The sequence below is a fragment of the Chiloscyllium punctatum genome, chromosome 8, assembly GCF_047496795.1.
Source record: "Chiloscyllium punctatum isolate Juve2018m chromosome 8, sChiPun1.3, whole genome shotgun sequence".
NCBI classification, from domain to species: domain Eukaryota; kingdom Metazoa; phylum Chordata; class Chondrichthyes; order Orectolobiformes; family Hemiscylliidae; genus Chiloscyllium; species Chiloscyllium punctatum.
In genome coordinates this window covers 113403815-113425521 of record NC_092746.1, presented here as the reverse complement: position 1 = coordinate 113425521, position 21707 = coordinate 113403815, and the positions used below count along the sequence as shown (strand labels likewise).

The 21707-nt window shown below is 43.1% G+C and overlaps 2 protein-coding genes across 8 annotated transcripts in view; one reads left to right on the top strand and one right to left on the bottom strand.

Moving 5' to 3' along the window:
- Nucleotides 1-388: 388 nt before the first annotated feature.
- On the bottom strand, nucleotides 389-21469 carry LOC140480823 (THAP domain-containing protein 2-like). Of its 2 annotated transcripts, none has more exons than XM_072576265.1 (4): nucleotides 21286-21469; nucleotides 16988-17180; nucleotides 14855-16033; nucleotides 389-3216 (listed from the first exon to the last, which is right to left on the bottom strand). In XM_072576265.1, the coding sequence occupies exons 1-3, from the start codon at nucleotides 21354-21356 to the stop codon at nucleotides 15590-15592; spliced, it is 708 nt and encodes a 235-aa protein (XP_072432366.1). In that variant the 5' UTR covers nucleotides 21357-21469; the 3' UTR covers nucleotides 389-3216; nucleotides 14855-15589. The 2 variants fall into 2 exon arrangements, with proteins under 2 accessions (XP_072432366.1, XP_072432367.1); XM_072576266.1 differs by lacking the exon at nucleotides 21286-21469 and adding an exon at nucleotides 20743-20802.
- The window catches only part of galnt11 (UDP-N-acetyl-alpha-D-galactosamine:polypeptide N-acetylgalactosaminyltransferase 11 (GalNAc-T11)), a 183245-nt gene continuing 182439 nt past the window's right edge, over nucleotides 20902-21707 (top strand). For all 6 annotated transcript variants that reach the window (XR_011961411.1, XM_072576263.1, XM_072576261.1 and 3 more), the window contains exon 1: nucleotides 20902-21005. The gene's annotated coding sequence lies outside the window, so the exon portion shown is untranslated. The remainder of the gene's footprint in view (nucleotides 21006-21707) is intronic.

The following is a 21707-nucleotide window of genomic DNA, read 5'->3' as shown; positions in this document are numbered from 1 at the left end:
TCAAGAGAGCTCCATGAATTATCTTACCAGTTCCTCATTAAACATATCAATTTATTTGTCTCACTGGGTATCAATTAGGGATATGCTACTGATATCACAACACGTCATATCTGTACTTACTTGCAATGTCTTCCTTGGTAAAAATGTAAACAGTTACAATTTAGTTTGGGCTGCACCAGGCGTGGGAAGAGTTTCTTGGCTAGATTACTCAGTGCCTTTTTATCATACCCATACAGTTGTTGTTTTTGGAACAGAAACGTTTAACTTTTGTTTTGGTTCAGGAGTGATTGCTATAACAACTTGAGCCATAACATAGACATAAGAACTAGCAGTCAGGCTCAAAATTTAAAGGAACAGATTCCAAAGTTTTTTTTTGAAAAAAGTACATTTTATTGAATTTGTCACAATAGTACAGTTCTTGAACATCAACGATGAAGAAACAAAATAAAATTAATATTAAATGCTATGCCAAGATCTAAATGCATTTATAGCTGCAAACAATTACACCCAAGGGAATATACTTGCACACTCTTTAACTTCCTTTTTCTCCTTTTTAAGTAATCTGCAGGTTTTTCTTGAACTTTTAGCTGCTTCCATGAAGAAATAAGATCTCAACAATCTCCACAATTCATTGCAGGCTGTTCATAGGCTTCTGGTACAGGCAACCCAAAAACTAAGTTTTGCTCTTCTGGAGCATTTACACTTATTTACTGTAGTGTTCTTTTTTTTAATATAGCCTTTCTTTCAATGTACAGTATAGCAGCAACAAGTGGTAGGATAGCACTTACAGTTGGTATCATATCACCGACTCGCAATCCATCACTTTATGGAAAATAGATGGTGAGTCACGATGTGCAAGGGATGACCAAAAGCCTAGAAAAGAGGTTTCTTCTTTTTGAGGAGATTTAAGTGGAGAATTCGGAGTTTAGGAAGGGATTTTCTGAGGGTACAAGCCAAGTCATCCATCAATTGTGAAGCATTGGGGAGGAATGCAAAATAAACAGGACTGAGTGGAGCAAAGTTTCAAATTCTGGAACAGCTGATTTGAATATACACTGATGCACATGTACTGTCTGTGTAAATGGCAGTCAGCATCTAAATTGATACACCTACGTACATGTGAAGCATCATTTCATAGATCCTATACAGCAAGTTGGCTGGCAATGAACTCCAATACCATATGAAACAAAGTGAATTCTTGAAGATGATGTTGAGTCTCAAGTAATATGGATAGTCTCAGTGTATCAACATAACAGTAAATTATAAAGTATATAATGTCCAAGGTAGAAAGTAATTCCATAAAACATCTTGAAATTGGATTTGATTATTAACATTTTTTTTAATGCAACATAAAACCTGTGATAGGACTACTGACTATTATTAGTCCATTTATCATGTTTTTCTGATGCTTCCAGTATGATTTTCATCCTACAAGTTTAGCAGTATCAACCCGATTGCACCAGCTTCTAAAACATTTTTGTGGGTGTTCCCCTTCAATTGTTATTCTTGCAAAACGTCCTGATGAGCGTAAGGTGAAAAGTTTTGACAAAGTGTCTTCTTCAGCAGTGAAAAAAAGTTTTGATTAGCCATTTTCTTAAAGTACTCTTATTTCTCTTATTTGTATTTCAACATTAACTTTCATTCTTTTCCATTTCTGCAGCTTGGTTGTTGCTTTCTTGTCAACTATTTCTCATCCTCTCTGCTGAAATTGTCAATCTCAGTATCATTCCCTGTTTGATTCCTCAGTGTTGTGAGATAAAGTTACATTATGAACATATACATCTTTATCACATTGTGAAGTTTACTATGATCTGGAAAATCCTTTGGATTGAAATGATCAGCACGAAGAACTTTTTATAGTTTTCAATGTAATACTTTTTGTTCTTCCTACATATCCTGTGCTTCCATCCAACCGCTTTGAGTAAGGATGAGACTAGGATGGACAGACATACAAATCCAGGGAGATCTATGCTGAATCAAAAGACTATTTTCTTTTATTTGTAAACAATTTCAAATGGTCTCTTGCACTTATTCCAATTTTAGCAGCTTTTGTTAAGCACACACTGTGTCAAGCTGGCCAGTAGCGATCCTGCATAGTCTCGTCAGAAAGAAGAGAGGAACTTGGAACTCTCCTACTGAAGCAAGTGGGATGAGGCAGGTATCATCAAATCACAATTTAAAAAATTAGACTCTTGTTGTTGGGTATGGTAAGTTGAATAGATGGAGTCAAGAATGCTAATGAACTAGCATCAAATTGAACAGCAGAACAGGCTCGAGGGGTGAATGATCCATTCCGGTTCCCATATCCCTGAACCCACGAACCTCGAATTGCCAGGGCACTGGATAAATGTTATCATTTTCCCCAAGAAGAGGTTATTTTCCTTTTGCTAGATTCCCAAAGCTCCCTGTGCTATTTACAATCTTTCACTCAGTTTATGACGACAATTGACCTGTTCCCACTCTTCTTTTAAAATGACCAGCAGGATGAATTAGGAAATATTATACCTTTTCAAGTGCAGAATGGTGGCCATCCAGTTATTCAGATTAAGTGGAACAGGGGATAGGGTGTCAAAATTAAACGTCTCATCACCCAGTGTTCACAAATGTGCTCCTGCAATATTGATTGCTGGAACAAGAACAGCAAACCTGGTTGATTTTCCTCTCATGCTAAAGTATCATTGACAATTTTAGTCTTCCTTTTTGCAGCTCAGTTGAAAATTGGATTACTCAGCATTGACTGTGGATTGAACCTCAGACTTTGCAGATCCGAATGGCTCTCCTACTGATTGGCTAAATTAATTCATTCTTCTGCTAGGACATCTTAAAAATAATTTGTTTATGCAACCTATGCTCTGCTGGTACTGCAATATACACAGCAGACAACTAAACAAATCTGAAATGTGTTTTTAAATTGTTCAAAGACATTACCTTCTTTCCTCCACACCCCACACACCCAATCCCTATGTGCAGTTGTGGTTTTGCTGACGTTTCCTCATTATTTCAAATTCTTATGGGTGTCATGGCATTTTACTGAGCACAACTGCACTTACTTCTGGAACACACTTCATATTTACAGCAGGTATAATAAATTACACTTAGACTTAAAAGGAAGATGATTGAGTTTCTAGGAAAGGTGATAAACTGTAATGATCATAGCTCCTCTGCTTGCTGAGCTCTTGTAGGTCCTTGGAACTTTGTGGGTTTCTGAGTAACTCCCTGAAAATGAAAGAATATGTGGAACTCAGACACAAATTGTCATTGTCAAATGTATTAATTAGCTTCTCGTCCCTAAATAAGAAACAATAGATAAGATTATACAAGTGACCACATTGTCTAACAAACCCATGCTCACACTAACTTCATCTCATTTCTAAACTCTTTCTTCATCAATACAGCCAACAATGATAGGGGTTATTTGAAGATATGGACTTGACAGTTTAGATCTCCACAACATAATACATCATGTCACCAGCATGATTATTGGCAGCAATAATTTGTAAAAGATGTTGAAGTGATTTCACAGAATTGAAATATTTTTACAGTGCAGAAAAAGGCCATTCAACTTCTTGTGCCTGCACCAGCTCTCCACGTGAGCAATTCATCTGTTGTCATTCTCCCATTTTCCCCCCGGAACCCCACATATTCTTCCTTTTCAAATAATAGTCCAATTCCCTTTTGAACGCCTCTGTTGAACTTGGCTATACTCAGCCAGTGTATTCTAGATCTTAACCTCTTTCTGCATTAAAATGTGTTTCTTTATATAAATATGTTTCTTTTGCCAATTATTTCAAATCTGTGCTTTCTTCTCGATCCTTTCATAACTTTGAGCAGTTTCTTGTTATCCATCCAGTCCAAACCCCTCATGATTTTGAATATCACCAAAAACATCCCTTCTCAGCCTTCTGTCCTCCAAGGAAAACAGTTCCAATTTCTCTACTTTATCTTCATAACTGAACTTCCTCATCCCTAGATAGGCTGATAGGAAACAAAGGGTAGTGCTAAATGGCTCCATTTCGGAATGGCAGGCAGTGACCAGTGGGGTACCGCAGGGATCCGTGCTGGGACCGCAGCTTTTTACAATATATGTTAATGATATAGAAGATGGTATCAGCAATAACATTAGCAAATTTGCTGATGATACAAAACTGGGTGGCAGGGTGAAATGTGAGGAGGATGTTAGGAGGTTATAGGGTGACCTGGACAAGTTAGGTGAGTGGGCAAATGCATGGCATATGCAGTTTAATGTGGATAAATGTATGGTTATCCACTTTGGTGGCAAGAACAGGAAGGCAGATTACTACCTCAATGGAATCAATTTAGGTAAACGGACAGTACAGAGAGATCTGGGTGTTCTTGTACACCAGTCAATGAAGGCAAGCATGCAGGTACAGCAGGTAGTGAAGAAGGCTAATAGCATGCTGGCCTTCATAACAAGAGGAATTGAGTATAGAAGCAAAGAGGTGCTTCTGAGACCACACCTGGAGTACTATGTGCAGTTCTGGTCTCCAAATTTGAGGAAAGGCATTCTGGCTATTGAGGGAGTGCAGCGTAGGTTCACGAGGTCAATTCCTGGAATGGCGGGATTACCTTACACTGAAAGACTGAAGCGACTGGGCTTGTTTCCCCTTGATTTTAGAAGACTGAGAGGGAACCTGATTGAGACATATAAGATTATGAAAGGATTGGACACTCTGGCAGCAGGAAACATGTTTCCGCTGATGGGTGAGTATCGAACCAGAGGACACAGCTTAAAAATACGGGGTAGACCATTTAGGACAGAGATGAGGAGAAACTTCTTCACCCAGAGAGTGGTGGGTGTGTGGAATGCTCTGCCCCAGAGGGCAGTGGAGGCCCAGTCTCTGGATTCATTTAAGAAAGAGATAGAGCTCTCAAAGATAGTGGAATCAAGGGTTATGGAGATAAAGCAGGAAGAGGATACTGATTAGGAATGATCAGCCATGACATACTTTGAAGTCAGGATGATGCGTGGCGAGGGGAACTTACAGTTGATGGTGCCCTCATATAGGGCTACCCTTATCCTTCTAACTGGGAGTAGTTGTGGTTTTGAAAGGTGCTAAGGATCTTTATTGAATGTCTACAGTGCATCTTGTATATAGTACACACTGCTGCGATATTAAAGGAGATGTAAATGTGTGGCACAGCTGTACTTTTGGCGTAGGTGGGGAGCACATGAGTTGTCAGGCAGAGGGTATACAGGGTAAGTGATATCATGGGTGAGTGGGTGAATGTTGTAGGCAGTAGTGAGAGTGAATGATCCTTTATAGAAACTTGGTACTGTTGCCAAGACAGAGTAAATGCGAAGTGTCAGAGAGAAGCTGATGTCATGCATGTTGGAGGAGTGGAGAAGATCACTGATCTTTTCCCACATCGCTGTGCATTCCTCCACATGTCTGAGACTGCTTTAAACTGGGTGGCAACCTCAAGACTGGCTGGCGTGGTTTTGTATTGTAGCTTCCACAGTTGCTCCTAGAGGAAGAGCAAAAGTTCTGCCTGTGCACCACCTCCTCCAACAGGCCCTCCAGGGTGGGTGATGGTCTAATGGTATTATCCTACTGCTAGACGATTAATCCAGAGAACCAGCTCATGTTCTGTAGACTCTGGTTCGAAACCCAGCACGGTAGAATCAAATTCAATTATAAACTGGAATTAAAAGACCACTAAACCATTGCTGATTGTCAGAAAAAGAAACCCTTAACTGGCCCCTGGGCAAATCAGGGATGGGCAATAAATACTGGTCTAGCTTGTGATACCCTCATTCTAAGAATGCATTAAAGGTCCCTTTTCACAAAGCAAAGCACTGATTTTCTCTACTCTGCCATATCCACAGCAAATGTCAGGAATTAGGCAAAGCACCTCCAGACTAACTGTTTTGTCTTTGGGCACAACTGGTTTTTAAATATGGTGCCATTGTCAGGCTGGTCAGTTCTGGGGTTTCAGCTAAGTGATGAGTTGTTCTGGGATTGGTGTATAAGAGGGGCAGAAATTGGACATGATACACAACATAGCAATGGGAATGGCAAGGAATGTGCCAAGTCTAATAAGATCTGGGCCTCACAGCATGAATCCCTCCAACCGAAGCAAAGCGACTACCACTTAGCAAAACAAATTCAGCCCTATCACTATCATACACAGGGAGTTGGACCTAAGGTAGTATTTGTGCGTCAGTAGTTATATTCACCTCTGTGACTGTTCCTTTAGTGTTGCTGAGTCAAAGTCATAGAGCACCCTCCCTAAATGCACGTGGCCAGTAATGGCTCTTGAAGGCAGCTCATAAATGTCTATTCTAAGCATCTTGGGATGGGCAATAAATGCTACCCCAATCAGTGACCCCCACTGTGGAAAGAATAATTTTCCAGTGGCGAGATTAGAGCTTTATATGAAACTGTTATTCGTCACTGCTGAGAGACCAATCTTCCGTGAGCTCAGGAATGTGATAAGAGAGTTATGGACGGCAGTGGCTGAACAATTATGAGCCTCCTGGCGACTGGATCCAGGAATTCCACTTCAAGGTCAAGGTTGCATCAGAAGACGATTGCAGACCAACAATTTTCTGCTGCTATTATTTAAGTTCACCACCCGGCTGTACAGCCCACCTCCTTTTAGTGGTCGGGATGTGAAAATGCTGCAAGAGACCCACCTGTTGCTAGCAGAAATGCTTTATTCCTTCAATCAGTGCTGTTGAGCGAGTCACGCATTGGGTCAACTGCATTCTTGCTGCTGCCCAGAAGACATCACTTTTGTGAAGCCACCCACTGGAAAAACTATGTGCTGGCGGCAACAAGTCAGCCCAGCAGCAGCAGCACCCATACAGGGGTCATTTTGTTATCTCATACCTTTGGTATGAAGACATTTGATTTTACTACAACGTACCTTTTAAGGGAGTGAGGCAATGGCTTCATTGTATTACCACTGGACTTGTAATCCAGAGACGCAGGAAATATTCAGGGGGTGGAGAGTTGGGCAGGCTGAAATCATGCCACAGCAGATAATGAAATTTGGATTTAATTCTTAAAATAATCCTGGAGTTACATGTCTAATAATGATCATAAATCCACTATCAATTGTCATAAAAACCCACCTAGTTCACTGATGTCCTTCAGGGAAGGAAATCCTCCTTTGGTCTGGACTACATGTGACCCCAGACCCAAAGAAATGTGGCTGCCTCTTTACGACCCCTCTGAAATAATCTACCAAATCAGTCAATTGTATCATTCCACAAAAAAAAAAGCCTCAAAAAAAAAAAGGAATGAAACTGATCGACATAGGAAATGACAACAGCAAACACAGCCCTATCAACTCAAGGTAAGAGTGGTGTTGGAAAAGCACAGCAAGTCAGGCAGCATCCGAGGAGCAGGAGCAGCCTATCAATTCTGCTAAGTCCTCCTTACCAACATCTGGGATCTAGTGCCAAAATTGAGACTAGTCAAACATAGAGTCAAAGAGCCATAGAGATGTACAGCATGGAAACAGACCCTTCGGTCCAACCTGTCCATGCCGACCAGATATCCCAACCCAATCTAGTCCCACCTGCCAGCACCCGGCCCATATCCCTTCAAACCCTTCCTAATCATATACCCATCCAAATGCCTCTTAAATGTTACAATTGTACCAACCTCCACCAGATCCTCTGGCAGCTCATTCCATATATGTACCACCCTCTGTGTGAAAAAGTTGCCCCTTAGGTCTCTTTTATATCTGTCCCCTCTCACCCTAAACCTATGCCCTCTAGTTCTGGACTCCCTGACCCCAGGGAAAAGACTTTGCCTATTTATCCTATCCATGCCCCTCATAATTTTGTAAACCTCTATAAAAGGTCACCCCTCAGCCTTCGACGCTCCAGGGAAAACAGCCCGAGCCTGTTCAGAGTCTCCCTATAGCTCAAATCCTCCAACCCTGGCAACATCCTTGTAAATCTTTTCTGAACCCTTTCAAGTTTCACATCTTTCTGATAGGAAGGAGACCAGAATTGCACACAATATTCCGACAATGGCCTAACCAATGTCCTGTACAGCCGCAACATGACCTCCCAACTCCTGTACTCAATACTGTGACTAATAAAGGAAAGCATATCAAACACCTTCTTCACTATCCTATCTACCTGCGACTCCACTTTCAAGGAGCTATGAACCTGCACTCCAAGGTCTCTTTGTTCAGCAACACTCCCTAGGACCTTACCATTAAGTGTATAAGTCCTGCTAAGATTTGCTTTCCCAAGATGCAGTACCTCGCATTCATCTGAATTAAACTCCATCTGCCACTTCTCAGCCCATTGGCCCATCTGGTCCAGATCCTGTTGTAATCTGAAGTAACCCACTTCACCTCCAACTTTGGTGTCATCTGCAAACTTACTAACTATATCTCTTATGCTCACATCCAAATCATTTATGTAAATGACAAAAGGTAGAAGACCCAGCACCGATCCTTGTGGTCACAGGCCTCCAATCTGAAAAACAACACTCAACTACCACCCTTTGTCTTCTACCTTTGAGCCAGTTCTGTATCCAAATGTATTCTCCCTGTATTCCATGAGATCTAACCTTGCTAATCAATCAGTCTCCCATGGGGAACCTTGTCGAACACCTTACTGAAGTTCATATAGATCACATCTACTGCTCTGCCCTCAATCTTCTTTGTTACTTCATCAAAAAACTCAATCAAGTTTGTGAGACATGATTTCCCATGCACAAAGCCATGTTGACTATCCCTAATCAGTCCTTGCCTTTCCAAATACATGTACATCCTGTCCCTCAGGATTCCCTCCAACAACGTGCCCACCCCGCTGAGGTCAGGCTCACTGGTCTATAGTTGCCTGGCTTGTCTTTACCGCACTTCTTAAACAGTGGCACGTTTGCCAACCCCCAGACATCCAGTACCTCACCTGTGACTATCGATGATACAAATACCTCAGCAAGTGGCCCAGCAATCACTTCTCTAGCTTCCCACAGAGTTCTCGGGTACACCTGATCAGGTCATGAGGATTTATTCACCTTTAACCGTTTCAAGACATCCAGCACTTCCTCCTCTGTAATTTGGACATTTTGCAAGATGTCACCATCTATTTCCCTACAGTCTATATCTTCCATATCCTTTTCCACAGTAAATACTGATGCAAAATATTCATTTAGTATCTCCCTCATTGTCTGTGGCTCCACACAAAGGCCGCCTTGCTGATCTTTGAGGGGCCTATTCTCTCTCTAGTTATCCTTTTGTCCTTAATATATTTGTAAAAACAACAGCCTGATAATTCCATAAGTATGCCTATATATCTCACAGACAGTGCCCCAGGCACCACTGTCATCACCCCTGGGGTATGTTCTGTCCCAAAGGCAGGATAAACCTACCAGAGATGGCACCTGTCCTGAAGCAGCTTAGCTATGGGCATGGCAACTTCTGGAGCACAAGTCTTCTGGACTGTTCAGATAAAAGCAGATTTCAAGCATCCACAGTACTTTGAAGTAAAAACAAAGTGCTGGAGAAACTCAGCAGCTCTGGCAGTATCTGTGGGGAGAGAAACAGAATCCAGTATGAATTTTCAGAACTGAAAAGGGGTGGAATATTGTTGTTTATTCTTTGCTTTTTGAAAAAAGGGCAAAGGGAACAGATTTGCACTGGGTCTCTGCACAAAGACAGGAGGATGAACGAGAAATAAGAGGTGTACAGAATGGGTGTAAACTGGGTGGAAGGGAGAGAATGGGTCTTCTCTACTAAGTGCAGAGCTGTGGGATGGTAGGGGAGGAAGAGAATGTTCTCCATTTTTCTTACACTACGTGTAGTTGCTCCAAGATTCCATGCATGGTGATTGGTGTCAGCATGCCAATCATAGCATTGGCTTTTAGTTCCAGAAGTTGTTGCTACCCAACCCCCATTCTTCAACTGGAAAGAACATTAGAAGGTACGCTGGTTGCTATATCTGGTCAGAGCCGTACAACACAAAGGTGTTATCAGTGTAAAGGTGGGACTTTGTCTCGATATGGACTATATATTTATCTCTTACCAATACTGCCATGGACAGGTGCTTCTGCAGGTGGCAGATTTGAAAGGATGAGGTCTGGTGTGTTTTTCCCTCTAGTTTGTTCCCTCATTACCTGCTGCAGACCCAGTCTGTTCTTAACAAAGTGACCAGCTCAGTTCAGCTAAGCCACTCTTGGTGATGGACATTGAAGTCCCCTCATAGAACACATTTCGTGCTCTTGCCACCCCCTATGCTTCCTCCAGGTGGTGCTCAATGTGGAGCAGCACTGATTATCAGCCAAGGGCAAGGGTGTGTGGTAACCAGCAGGTGGTTTCCTTGCCCATGTTCAGAGCCACACAACACCAGAGAGTTACACTCAGGACCATTTCCTCCGGGCTGTATCCCACTGTGGTGCCATCGATCGAAAATATGGAAAATTGCCCAGATAATTTTTTTTTTTAAATATAAAAATCAGGGCAAATCCAACCCAACCAATTACTGTCCCATCAGTCTACTCAGTTGAAAGTAGAGTGATGGAAGGTGTCATCAACAATGCTATGAGTTGGCACTTTCGCAGCAATAACCTGTTCAGGTTCTGACCTCATCACAACCTTGGTTAAAGTTGGACAAAACAGCTGAATTCCAGAGGTGTCGTAGTGTGATAGTCCTTGACATCAAGGCCACATTTGACCAAGTGTGGTGTCAAGAAGCCTGAACAAATTGGAGTCAATGGGAATCAGGGGATAAACTGCCCACTGGTTGGAGTTATACCTAGCACACAGGAAGATGGCTGTGGTTGTTGGACATCAGCTCCAGGACATCTCTGCAGGAAGTCCTCAAGGTAGTGTCCTAGACCTAAACATCTTCAGCTACTTCATCAAAAATGACCTTCCCTCTGTAAGGTCAGATGTAGGGATGTTTGCTGATGATTGCATGAACATTCAGCACCATTTGCAACTCCTCAGATACCGATGCAGTGCATGTTCAGATGCAGAAAAGTGTGAACAATATCCAGATTTGGGCTGATAATTGGTAAGTAACATTCTTACCATGCAAGTGCAGACAATGATCATCCCCAACAAGACAAAATCTTATGACTGTCCCCTGGTAATCAATGGTATTTTCAACACTGAATCTGCCTCTACCAACATCCTAGGGATTACCAGAAACTGAAATGGACTAGCCATATAGCTATTGTGGCCCCAAGAACAGGTCAGAGGCTTGGAGTCACACAGTGAGTAACCACCTCCTGACCTCCCAAAGCCTGTCTGTTACGTACAAAGTACAAGTCAAGAGTGTGATCGAAAACTCCCCACTTGCCTGGATGAGGGCTGTACAAACTTGACACCATCCAAACAAGGCAACCCAATTGATTTGCACCACATCCAAACATTCATTCTCTCCAACACCTGTGCTCAGTAGCAATAGTGAGTACATCCTACAAGATGCACCACAAGACTCTAAATTTAAACAGCACCATTCCTAGATCACAACCACTCCATCTAGAAATTCAAGGGCAGCATGGGAATACTATTACCTGCAAGCTCCCCTCCAAGCCACTCACCATCCAGACTTGAAAACATTGCTGTTCCTTCAGTGTCACTCAGTCAAAATCCTGGCACTCCATTGTTGAATGCATTGTGGGTCTATGTACACCAAATGGACTGGAGTGGTTTGAGAAAGTAACACACTGCCACCTTCAAGGGAAAAATGCTGGCACAGCCAGTGATGCCGACACCCCTCAAATTAATTAAAAATATGATTAAACTTTCAATTTAATCTAAAAGTATCCCCATAGCCACTTCAGGTTTTTTTAATACACAGAGTCATAGAAATGTACAGCATGGAAACAGACCCTTTGATCCAACCCATCCAGGTTACAGGTTTGTCTTATGTTATTCCTTTTTTAATGCCTCATCCAAGTGAACAGTGCATGGGACAAACTATAGAGTATGTGTAGAACATAGAACATCATCGTAGTACAGGCCCTTCGGCCCTCAATGTTGCGCCGACCTATGGAATCAATCTGAAGCCCGTCTAACCTACACTATCCTATTCTCACCTATATGCCGACCCAATGACAATTTAAATGCCCTTTAAGTTGGGTGAGTCTACTACCGTTGCAGGCAGTGCGATCCATGCCCCTACTACTCGAGTAAAGAAACTACCTCTGATATCTGACCTATATCTATCACCCCTCAATTTAAAGCTACGGCCCTTCGTTCTAGCCATTGCCAACAGAGGAAAAAGGCTCTCGCTGTCCAACCAAACCCTCTGATTATCTTATATGTCTCAGTTAAGTCACCTCTCAACCTTCTCAATCCCTCAGCCTTTCCTCGTAAGACCACCCCATGCAACATCCTAGCAAATCTCCTCTGAATCCTTTCCAAAGCTTCCACATCCTTCCTATAATGTGGTGACCAGAACTGTACACAATACTCCAAATGTGGCCGCACCAGAGATTCATACAGCTGCAGCATGATCTCATGGTTCCGAAACTCAATCCATCTACCAATAAAAGCTAACACATCGTATGCCTTCTTAACAACCCCATCAACCTGGGTGGCAACTTTCAAGGATCTACGTACCTGGACACAGATCTCTCTGCTCATCTACAGTACCAAGAATCTTACCATTAGCCCAGTACTCTGCATTCCTGTTACTCCTTCCAAAGTGAATTAACACACTTTTCTACATTAAAATCCATTTGCCACCTCTCAGCTCAGTTCTGCAGCTTATCCATGTCTCTCTGTAACCCACAACATCCTTCAGCACTATCCACAACTCTACCGACCTTACTGTCATCCGTAAATTTACTAACCATCCTTCTATGCCATCATCCAGGTCATTTATATAAATGACAAGCAACAGTGGACCCAAAACAGATCCTTGCGGTACCCCACTAGTAACTGAACTCCAGGATGAATATTTTCCATCAATCACCACCCTCTGTCTTCTTTCAGCTGGTCAATTTCTGATCTAAATCACCCTCAATTCCACGCCTCCCGTGGAGAACCTTAGCAAATGCCTTACTGAAATCCACATAAACCACATCAATCGCTTCACCCTCATCCACTTGTTTGGTCACCTTCTCAAAGAACTCCATAAGGTTTGTGAGGCACCACTACCCTTCACAAAACAGTGCTGACTATCCGTAATCAATGTACTCCTTTCCAGAAGATTATAATTCGTATCTCTTATAACACTTTCCAAACTTTACCCACAACCGAAGCAAGGCTCACAGGTCTATAATTTCCAGGGTTGTCTCTACTCCCCTTCTTGAACAAGGGAACAACATTTGCTATCCTCCAGTCTTCTGACACTATTCCTATAGACAATGATAGCATAAAGATCAAAACCAAAGGCTCAGCAATCTCCTCCCTGGCTTCTCAGAGAATCCTAGGATAAATCCCATCCAGCCCAGGGGACTTACCTATTTTTCACACTTTCCAGAATTGCTAACACCTCCTCCTTATGCACCTCAATCCCATCTAGTTTTGTAGCTTGTATCTCAGTATTCTCCTCGACTACAGTCTTTTTCTACTGTGAATACTGACAAAAAATATTCATTTAGCACTGCCGTATTTCCTCTGACTCCAGACACAACTTCCTACTACTATGCTTGATTGGCCCTAATCTTACTCTCATTGTTCTTTTGTTCCTGATACAGCTATAGAAAGCCTTGGGGCTTTCCTTGATCCTATCTGTCAATGACTTGTCATGTCCCCTCCTGGCTCTTCTTAGCTCTCACTTTAGGTCTTTCTTGGCTAACTTGTAAATCTCAAGCACCCTAACTAAGCCAGCACATCTCATCCGAACATAAACTGCCTTCTTCCTCTTGATGACAGATTCAACTTCCTTAGTAAATCACAGCTCCCACGCTCGACACCTTCTTCCCTGGTGGACAGGTACATACTTATTTGGGACTACAGTAGCTGGTCCTTGATAAGCTCCACATTTCAATTGTGCCCAACCTTCCCCATCCTATGCATCCTCAATCTTGCTTAATTGCATCATTATTGCCTTTCCCCAAGCTATAAATCTTGCCTGTGGTATATACCTATCCCTTTCCAACACTAAAGTAGACATAACCAAATTGTGGTCACTATCACCAAAGTGCTCACCTACCTCCAAATCTGGCCTGGTTCATTACCCAGTATCAAATCTAATGTGGCCTCACCCCTTGTTAGCCTGTATACATACCATGTCAGGTAACCCTCCTCCACACATTGGACAAAAACTGACCCATCTAAAGTACTTGAACTATATAGTTTCCCAGTCAAGAACGCTATTTAACCACAAGTGGCATAACCTTGAATTTGGTCATCATTCTGCATTTTCAGTGCCAGTTCCAGGATAGAAATCCATGTGTCAGGGGAAATAAAAGCAATCATTTGCTCCGACACCCTCCTTGACTGGGATCACCTCATTATGTATGGACTAAGCATAGAGACTGGCAAGCCTCCTTGCCTGTATGGCTCAGCAACTCATTGCCTTTATTAGGGAGCAATCAGAGTTTCTTTGGATCAGACTTAAAATTGAAAAGCTTTTATAAAATATAAAATGCTTACAGATTATGAGCAGACACTTGGCCTGTCAATGACTTCTGCTGCTGAATGAATGGCAATATTTCAAGGTACAAGCTCCTCCAGTCACACAAGCAAGAACTAACACCACATTAAATGAGTACTGGTCATTATCTTACACTGTCAGGAGTTGTTTTTTTCCGGTCTGCTAATTGCAAGGAGTCTGACTTGCCCAGTTAGTTGGCTTAAGCACTTAATGCACTCTTAATAGATTTCCAGAACTTCACAATAATAGTTTATTTGCCATTTTAAAAATTGAATTTCTAAAATATCTATCAGCTTGGTAATGACCTACCGCCACAGTCGATTCTGAAGACTGCATCTGCTTGGGCCCTTCAGGTGGAGGTATAGATGCCTGTAACATTTGCAAAGACGTAGAAGTCTGATTTCTGGTTATACCTATTAGCGATGATATTCTATTCAGTTAGTAGGGCAAACACTTCTTCTCTTGCTTATGGCTGGCTGTAAAAAGCCTGCATGAAATGGATCAGGTGCAGTCTCAATCCACCTTGTGGTGTGTGCAAGTACACAGGTCTATTGACATAGGAAACAAAAACATTATTCTGGTGCAGAGGGTTGCCCTTCTGAGGCTGGTGTCAAGGCACATAGTCGGCTAGTAATTTGTTAGGACCCACTGAATAACAGAGTCATGGCACTGTTCAAGTTAACTGGCCAATACTTCCTGGCATGCCATGATAGGGAAATTATCTAATCTGGCCATGCTTTGTGAGCAGATGTCGGTTGTCACTAAATCATACACCAATGTCCCCTGTAACAACAGCTGCACTACTTGGCTACATTTCAAGTCTAACAAATGCAATGTGCATCACTCAAATGTTTTTATATCGACTGCTGAAGCAAACAACAACCAATAAACCAAAGCATCCAAGCGTTGCAGAGTTTGGTAGGTGAAAGATTTGATCAAAATATTCACTCCTGTGCTTTTGGGTCAAAAGAAATGGACAGTAAAAGGAAGCAGAACTGCTTCGTCTGGTCAGTGTACCCACACACTTGTGAAAGTCCAGTCAGTTCATCTGCCTTTAAATGATTCGTCAGTCAAGACAGACTGAACAAGCTCTGCTCCTTTGCCCTTAGGCAACAGGTTCCTTTCTTTCAAGTCTTCGAGCAGGTTGCTGATGCCTCTCCATTTCTTGACCACTCGTCGTTCTCTCTGCCTGCTGATTCTTATTTGTTGGCGGAGGTAGTCCACTTCATCCTGCAACTGGAATACCTTCCTCTTGGCCACGACAGGATTAGCCAAACAATAGCTATGTTCTTGGAAAACTTCCGTACTGCTGGTGGTGCAAGGACTGGTGCTGGTGCTAGTGCCAGTAGTCCGAGTGCTAGTACTAATAGTCCTAGTGTTTGTGCCAGTTGTCCGAGTGCTTGTGCCAGTACTACTGCTAGACTTGGATGGGTCCTGTTGGTTACTGATACCTGCAGAGGTCAAAGGGGTTTTCCTGGATACTAATTTCTGTAAAAAAAAACAAAAATAATGTTATAACATCCAGATGTGGGTGGGATGCTATTAACTAGAGTAGGGTCAGCTACAATTAAGGCCAATCCCTGCTTATCCAAGATACTTTATGGACAGCATATAATAAGCAGGAGGCCCAGCTGATTACTATATTTCTATCAAGTTATACTGAGAAGGATTATAGTGACTAGACTGTTAATTGGAGTCCACTGCTCAATCAAGTCAATTCCTCACTGAAAGGGGGACCCAGTTTTGAAGCCTGCCAGTGACTGTTTCATATTAGTTTTCCTTCCACCCACACTGTTGTCTATTGATTCTTTCTCACCACAATCACATCCGATTGCTGGTCCAAGTTTGGAATGTGCCTTGCTGATAAATTTTAATTTATTTTGGAGATGGGTGAAGGAAAAAAGTGACAGAGGGAAGCAAGGGGATGCAACAGGGACATGGATGGATGGAGCATCTTCAACCCCACAAAATCCAGCCAGATATACTTTAGGGATGGAGTAAACTGGGTCCATAATTTCTGGTCTTTTGGGGTCATCTCACTGAAACATGCAAGATTCTGAAGGCAGTATAGAAACTGAGAGGTTGTTATCCCTGCAGCACGCTGGGAAATCTAGAACACAGGGCAGTCAATCAGGATAATGGGCTGGTCATTTAGGACAGAAGTGGAAAAATTTCCTCACCCAGAAGGTTGTGAACCTATGAAATTTTCTGCCCCTGGATTGTGGATTTTCCTTCATCCTATATTTAAGGCTGAGATAGACAGATATTTTCTCTCACAGGAAGTTGTGGGGTCTGGGTAGTGAGCAGAAGAGTGTAATTGAAACTGAAGATTAGCCATGACTTTATTCAAGGAGCCATACAGTCTACTCCTGCCCCTATTTCCTAGGTTTACAACTAGCACAGGACTTTTAAAGTGGAGCACTACCAAGATCCAGGCCTTACATTTTGCATGTGTGGTGGGAAATCAAATATTGTAGGGACAGCATCTTCTCGCAGGCGCCTAGTTTGTCCTGTCCGGTCAAAGCATGTTTGCTCAAAATGTTTCGAGCAAAGGAAGGTGTGTTTGCTTGGCTTGAAGTTTTCACGTCGAACAAGCCGTATCCATTCTGTCCGTCTCCAAGGGTTAGATGGAAACCTTAAAATAAAACAATAACAAAAACATTTTCTTTCTCTGATATACAAATTTGTACATTCAAGCTTTTCAAAAATGTAATTTTTTTCAAATTATGAGGGCCTTTGATAAGAATGGAAATAGAGAAATTGTTTCTGCAGATGTAAGGGCTAGTAAGCAGACAGCACAGATTTTAGACAATTAAAGATGGATTGGAGTTTTGTTGCTTTTTTAATAAAAGCATGGAAAATTGCTGTGATTGGAAATGCACTAAGATTTAAGGAAACAGATTGAATAGCAACTTTCAAAAAGATGAGAGAAAAGTCATTGGACTCGAAACTTTCACTCTGTTTCTGTCTCCACAGATGGTATCAGACCTGCTGAGTTTCTCCAGGACTTTATTTTTATTTCAGTTTCCAGAATCTGCAGTATTTTATCTTTATTTTAGAAAATGAATTGGAGTGTAATATAGTTGCACAACATAAGTATAAAAACAAAACATTTGCGTGGCCAATCGAGTAGACTTTAAAACGTAGGGAAATGATTCACCCCTTCTCACCTGTTCATAACAGATAACAGAGGGTTGATGAGAAAAGTGGTTATGATGTGTGCACATGGACTTCTAAAAGGCATTTGATAACATGCTACATTTGTGACCAAAGTTAGAGCTTATGAAATGATAGACAGTAGCAACATGGATTCAAAAATTGGCTGAGTGACAGGAATCTGACTGGAACAAAATTTACAGTGGAGTTTCCCAGGTTGGAATTCTTGATATATATTCTTGATATATATATGCTTGATATATATTATTGACATAGACATTAGTAGACAGGACACAATATAAAAACTTGTGGATGATACTAAACTTGGAAACATTATGAACCAGAAAGACAATATAGAACTTCAAAAGAAAATATATAGGTTGACAGAATGGACAGACAAGTAATTAATATTGTAAATGTAGAGAAGTGTGAAGTGATTCATTTTGTTAGGAATAACACAGACATGGTCTACAATTAAGGGTACAATTCTAAAGGAGGTACAGAAGGACACAATCCTGGATGTACATGTGCATAAACCATTGAAAATGGTAGGATAGTTTGAGAGCACAGTCAATAAAGCATACAGCATTCCAGGCTTTATTTACAGTGCCACAAAAAGGTAGGAATTTCTTTGTAACCTGCACAAATCGGCACCATACTTTAGAAGGATGTAAAGGCAGCAGAGAGAGTGCAAGAAAGATTTGTGAAAATGATTCCAAGGATGAGGAAATTCAGTTATAGAAAGATTGGAGAGTTGTAATTTTTCTCTTTGAAGTAGAGCTGCTTTGATGTCTTTAGAAGCTGCTTTGATTAGATTCCCTGCAGGATGGAATTAGGCCCTTCGGCCCAACAAGTCCACACCAACTCTCTGAAAAGTAACCCTCCTAGACCCATTCCCCTACTCTATATTTACTCCTGACTAATGCATCTAACACTATGGACAATTTAGCAATGCCAGTTCACCCAACCAGCGCATCTTTGGATTATGGGAGGAAACCAGAGCACCCGGAGGAAACCCACGCAGAGACGGGGAGAATGTGCAAATTCTACACATCGAACCCGACTGACTGGCGCTGTGAGGCAGCAGTGCTTTGGGGAAATCAACTTGATAGACTTAGAGAAATGCTAATTTTGTTTAACTGTAATCGGAATTCCTGATCCCATATCCACTTCTTTATACAGATTTCACCTCTGTAACGTCACCCATGACTTTTATATTTCAGACTTTGTATTTTTGAAATCCATTCTTTAGTCTTCCAAAACCCTACTGGCCACTCTTCCATCTGCCAACTCCTGTCTGAAGTTTGCTTTCAAATTCTGTTATTGTGAGCACCCTGTGTTTTTCAGTTCATGTTCTTTTAAATTTTTTTTTGCATGACTGTGCCCACGCATTAAGTGTAACAAAACACGGGCTAATCAATACTTCAAGCTGTCATCTTCACAGCCTAGCTACAATTTCTCCCAGCTCCCACAATCTCTTTGGCCAAGCCTCTATTAACTCTTGCAGAGTCTTAAAATGATCCGATAAAAACCTCTAATAACACTTGCTAACCTCCCTGATTTGAGTTATGAGTTGATTTAAAGATAAGTAGAGATGTACAGCATAAAAACAGACCCTCGTCCATCCTAACCAGATATCCTAAATTAATCTAGTCCCATTTGCCAGCATTTTAGATGAGATTCTCTACAGTATGGAAACAGGCCCTTCAGCCCAACAAGTCCACACCAACCCTCCGAAGTGTAACCCTCCCAGACCCATTCCTCTACCCTATATCTACCCCGACCAATGCACCCATCACTATGGGCAATTTAGCATGGCCAATTCACCTGACCTGCATATCTTTGGATTGTGGGAGGAAACTGGAGCACCCGGAGAAAATCCATGCAGACAGGAATCGAACCAGAGTCCCTGGCGCTGTGAGGCAGCAGTGCTAACCACTGAGCCATCGTGCTGCCCATTTAGCCTGTATCCCTCTGAACAGATCCTGTTCATGTACCCATCCAGATGCCTTTTAAATGATGTAATTGTGCCAGCTTCCACCACTTTCTCCGGCAGCTCATTCCACAGGATCAAAAGTTGCTCCTCACCCTCCACCCTAAACCTCTGCCCTCTAGTTTTGGCATCCCCTACACTGGGAAAAAGACCTGACTATTCACCCTATCCATACTCTCTCATGATTCCATAAACTTTTATAAAGGTCACCCCTCAGCCACTGAAGGTTCAGGGAAGATAGCCCCAGTCTGCTCAGCCTATCCCTACAGCTCAAACCCTCCAAACCTAGCATAAATCCTTGTACATCCTTATATAAAATGACAAAAAGCAGTGGACCCAGTACTGATCCTTGCATCACAGGCCTCCAGTTTGGAAAATAACCCTCCACCACCATCTTCTAGCTCCTGCATTCAAGCCAATTTTTTAATGCAAATATATAGCTGTCTCTAGATTCCAAATGATCTAATCTTACTAACCAGTTCTACCATGTGGTGGAACCTTGTATGATCCATTGCCTGTCCATATAGACTTCGGTATAGCAAAACATTACATGTTGCAGTGAAAAATTTACGTCATTACTATTGTAACAGCAGTTTCTATTATAATTACAAACATGGTGCCGTACGAGAGGCGCGTCAAGTTTGGGAGACGAGGTGAAGGGTCACAAGGAAGTGCAGAGGTGGGGAGGCATCAAACGGCAGTGATACGAGAGGGGGCGAGGCGAGAAGGGGGCGGCACCAAACTGTCAGGATAATGAAGTGAGCCCCGAGGGGGGCGGGGCCAAGGGATGGCGGCGCGGGGGCGGGGCCGGGGCCAAGGGAGACAGCGAGGGGGGCGGGGCTAAGGGTAGAGGCGTGGGACAGCGGTGAGGGCGGGGTTGTGGTGAAGAGAGGAGAGACCCGAAGGAAAGGGCAGGTCTTGGGGGGGGGGGGGAAGAGCTAAGAAAGGCGGGTCGACTCGGGGTGGGAGACGGTGTTGGGGAAAGGCGGTCTGGGTGTGGGTAGGGTAAGGGCGGGCCCGGTGGAAAGGCGGGGATGGCGCGATATACCCCACTTGTCCTCCTTCCTGCACCTTTCCGTCCATAACCAACGTCTACCGGAAGTGATTCCGCCAAAGCGCGCGCGCGCACCGGGACCTGTACTTCCGGCTGTACCTCCCCTCCCCCACATGCCGTCAGCTCCCCCTCTCTTTCCCTCCCTCCCCCCCCCATCCATCCATCCATATCGGAAAGTGTCAGAGCCAAAAAAAAATTAATATGCCGCATGCGGCGGCAGCGGCAGCAGCGACAGACTTCAATGCCCTGACTGCCAGGTAGGCCCCGCACTGACACTCCGCACGAATTCTAACTCTTGAAGAAGAAAACGGGATAGGGGTAAAAGTCACGCAGAAAAATAATAAACCGCCCTCCTCACACATAGGCAGCAGAACGCAGGCGGCCGCCATGGGAACGCCGCTCGAGATAAACAGGCTGCAGGCCCGGCCTCAACCGTCGTCTGGGGGGGGGGAAGGGAGACCTGCCCGCTCGCCCCTCCCTCCCCCTTCATCCTCAACACGGCAAATCACGTTTTTTTCGGTTACTCTCCTCACCCACCTGTGGAAGCTGGTGTTGGTGTTTTTTCTGTACACCGCTGTACATCCGTAGGCCGCGCAGCTGGTTGGCATCTTACCGAGACGTTTACTTTCAAACACGAAGTCCACCGCCACCTCCCTCCTTTTATTTTCCCCCCCGCACGCACACACTCGCACACACGCAACACGAGCAAAAGAAATGGAAATAACGGCTCAAAAGCGTGAACGATTCTTTGGGCCGGCCGGACTCTTCGCCTCGCCACCACCAAATCCTTTACTAAGATGGCAGATGTGTGAGTAGTTTTGATCCTGAGGGGGCAGGCAGAAAAAGGGGGAGGAAGGATCACGTATCAACGCGTGGCGTCAAAACACACGTCTTCTTCCCCCCCCATCGCTTCCCTTTTCCCCTCCCCCCCCACCCCAGTGGGTGGAACCTTGTGAACG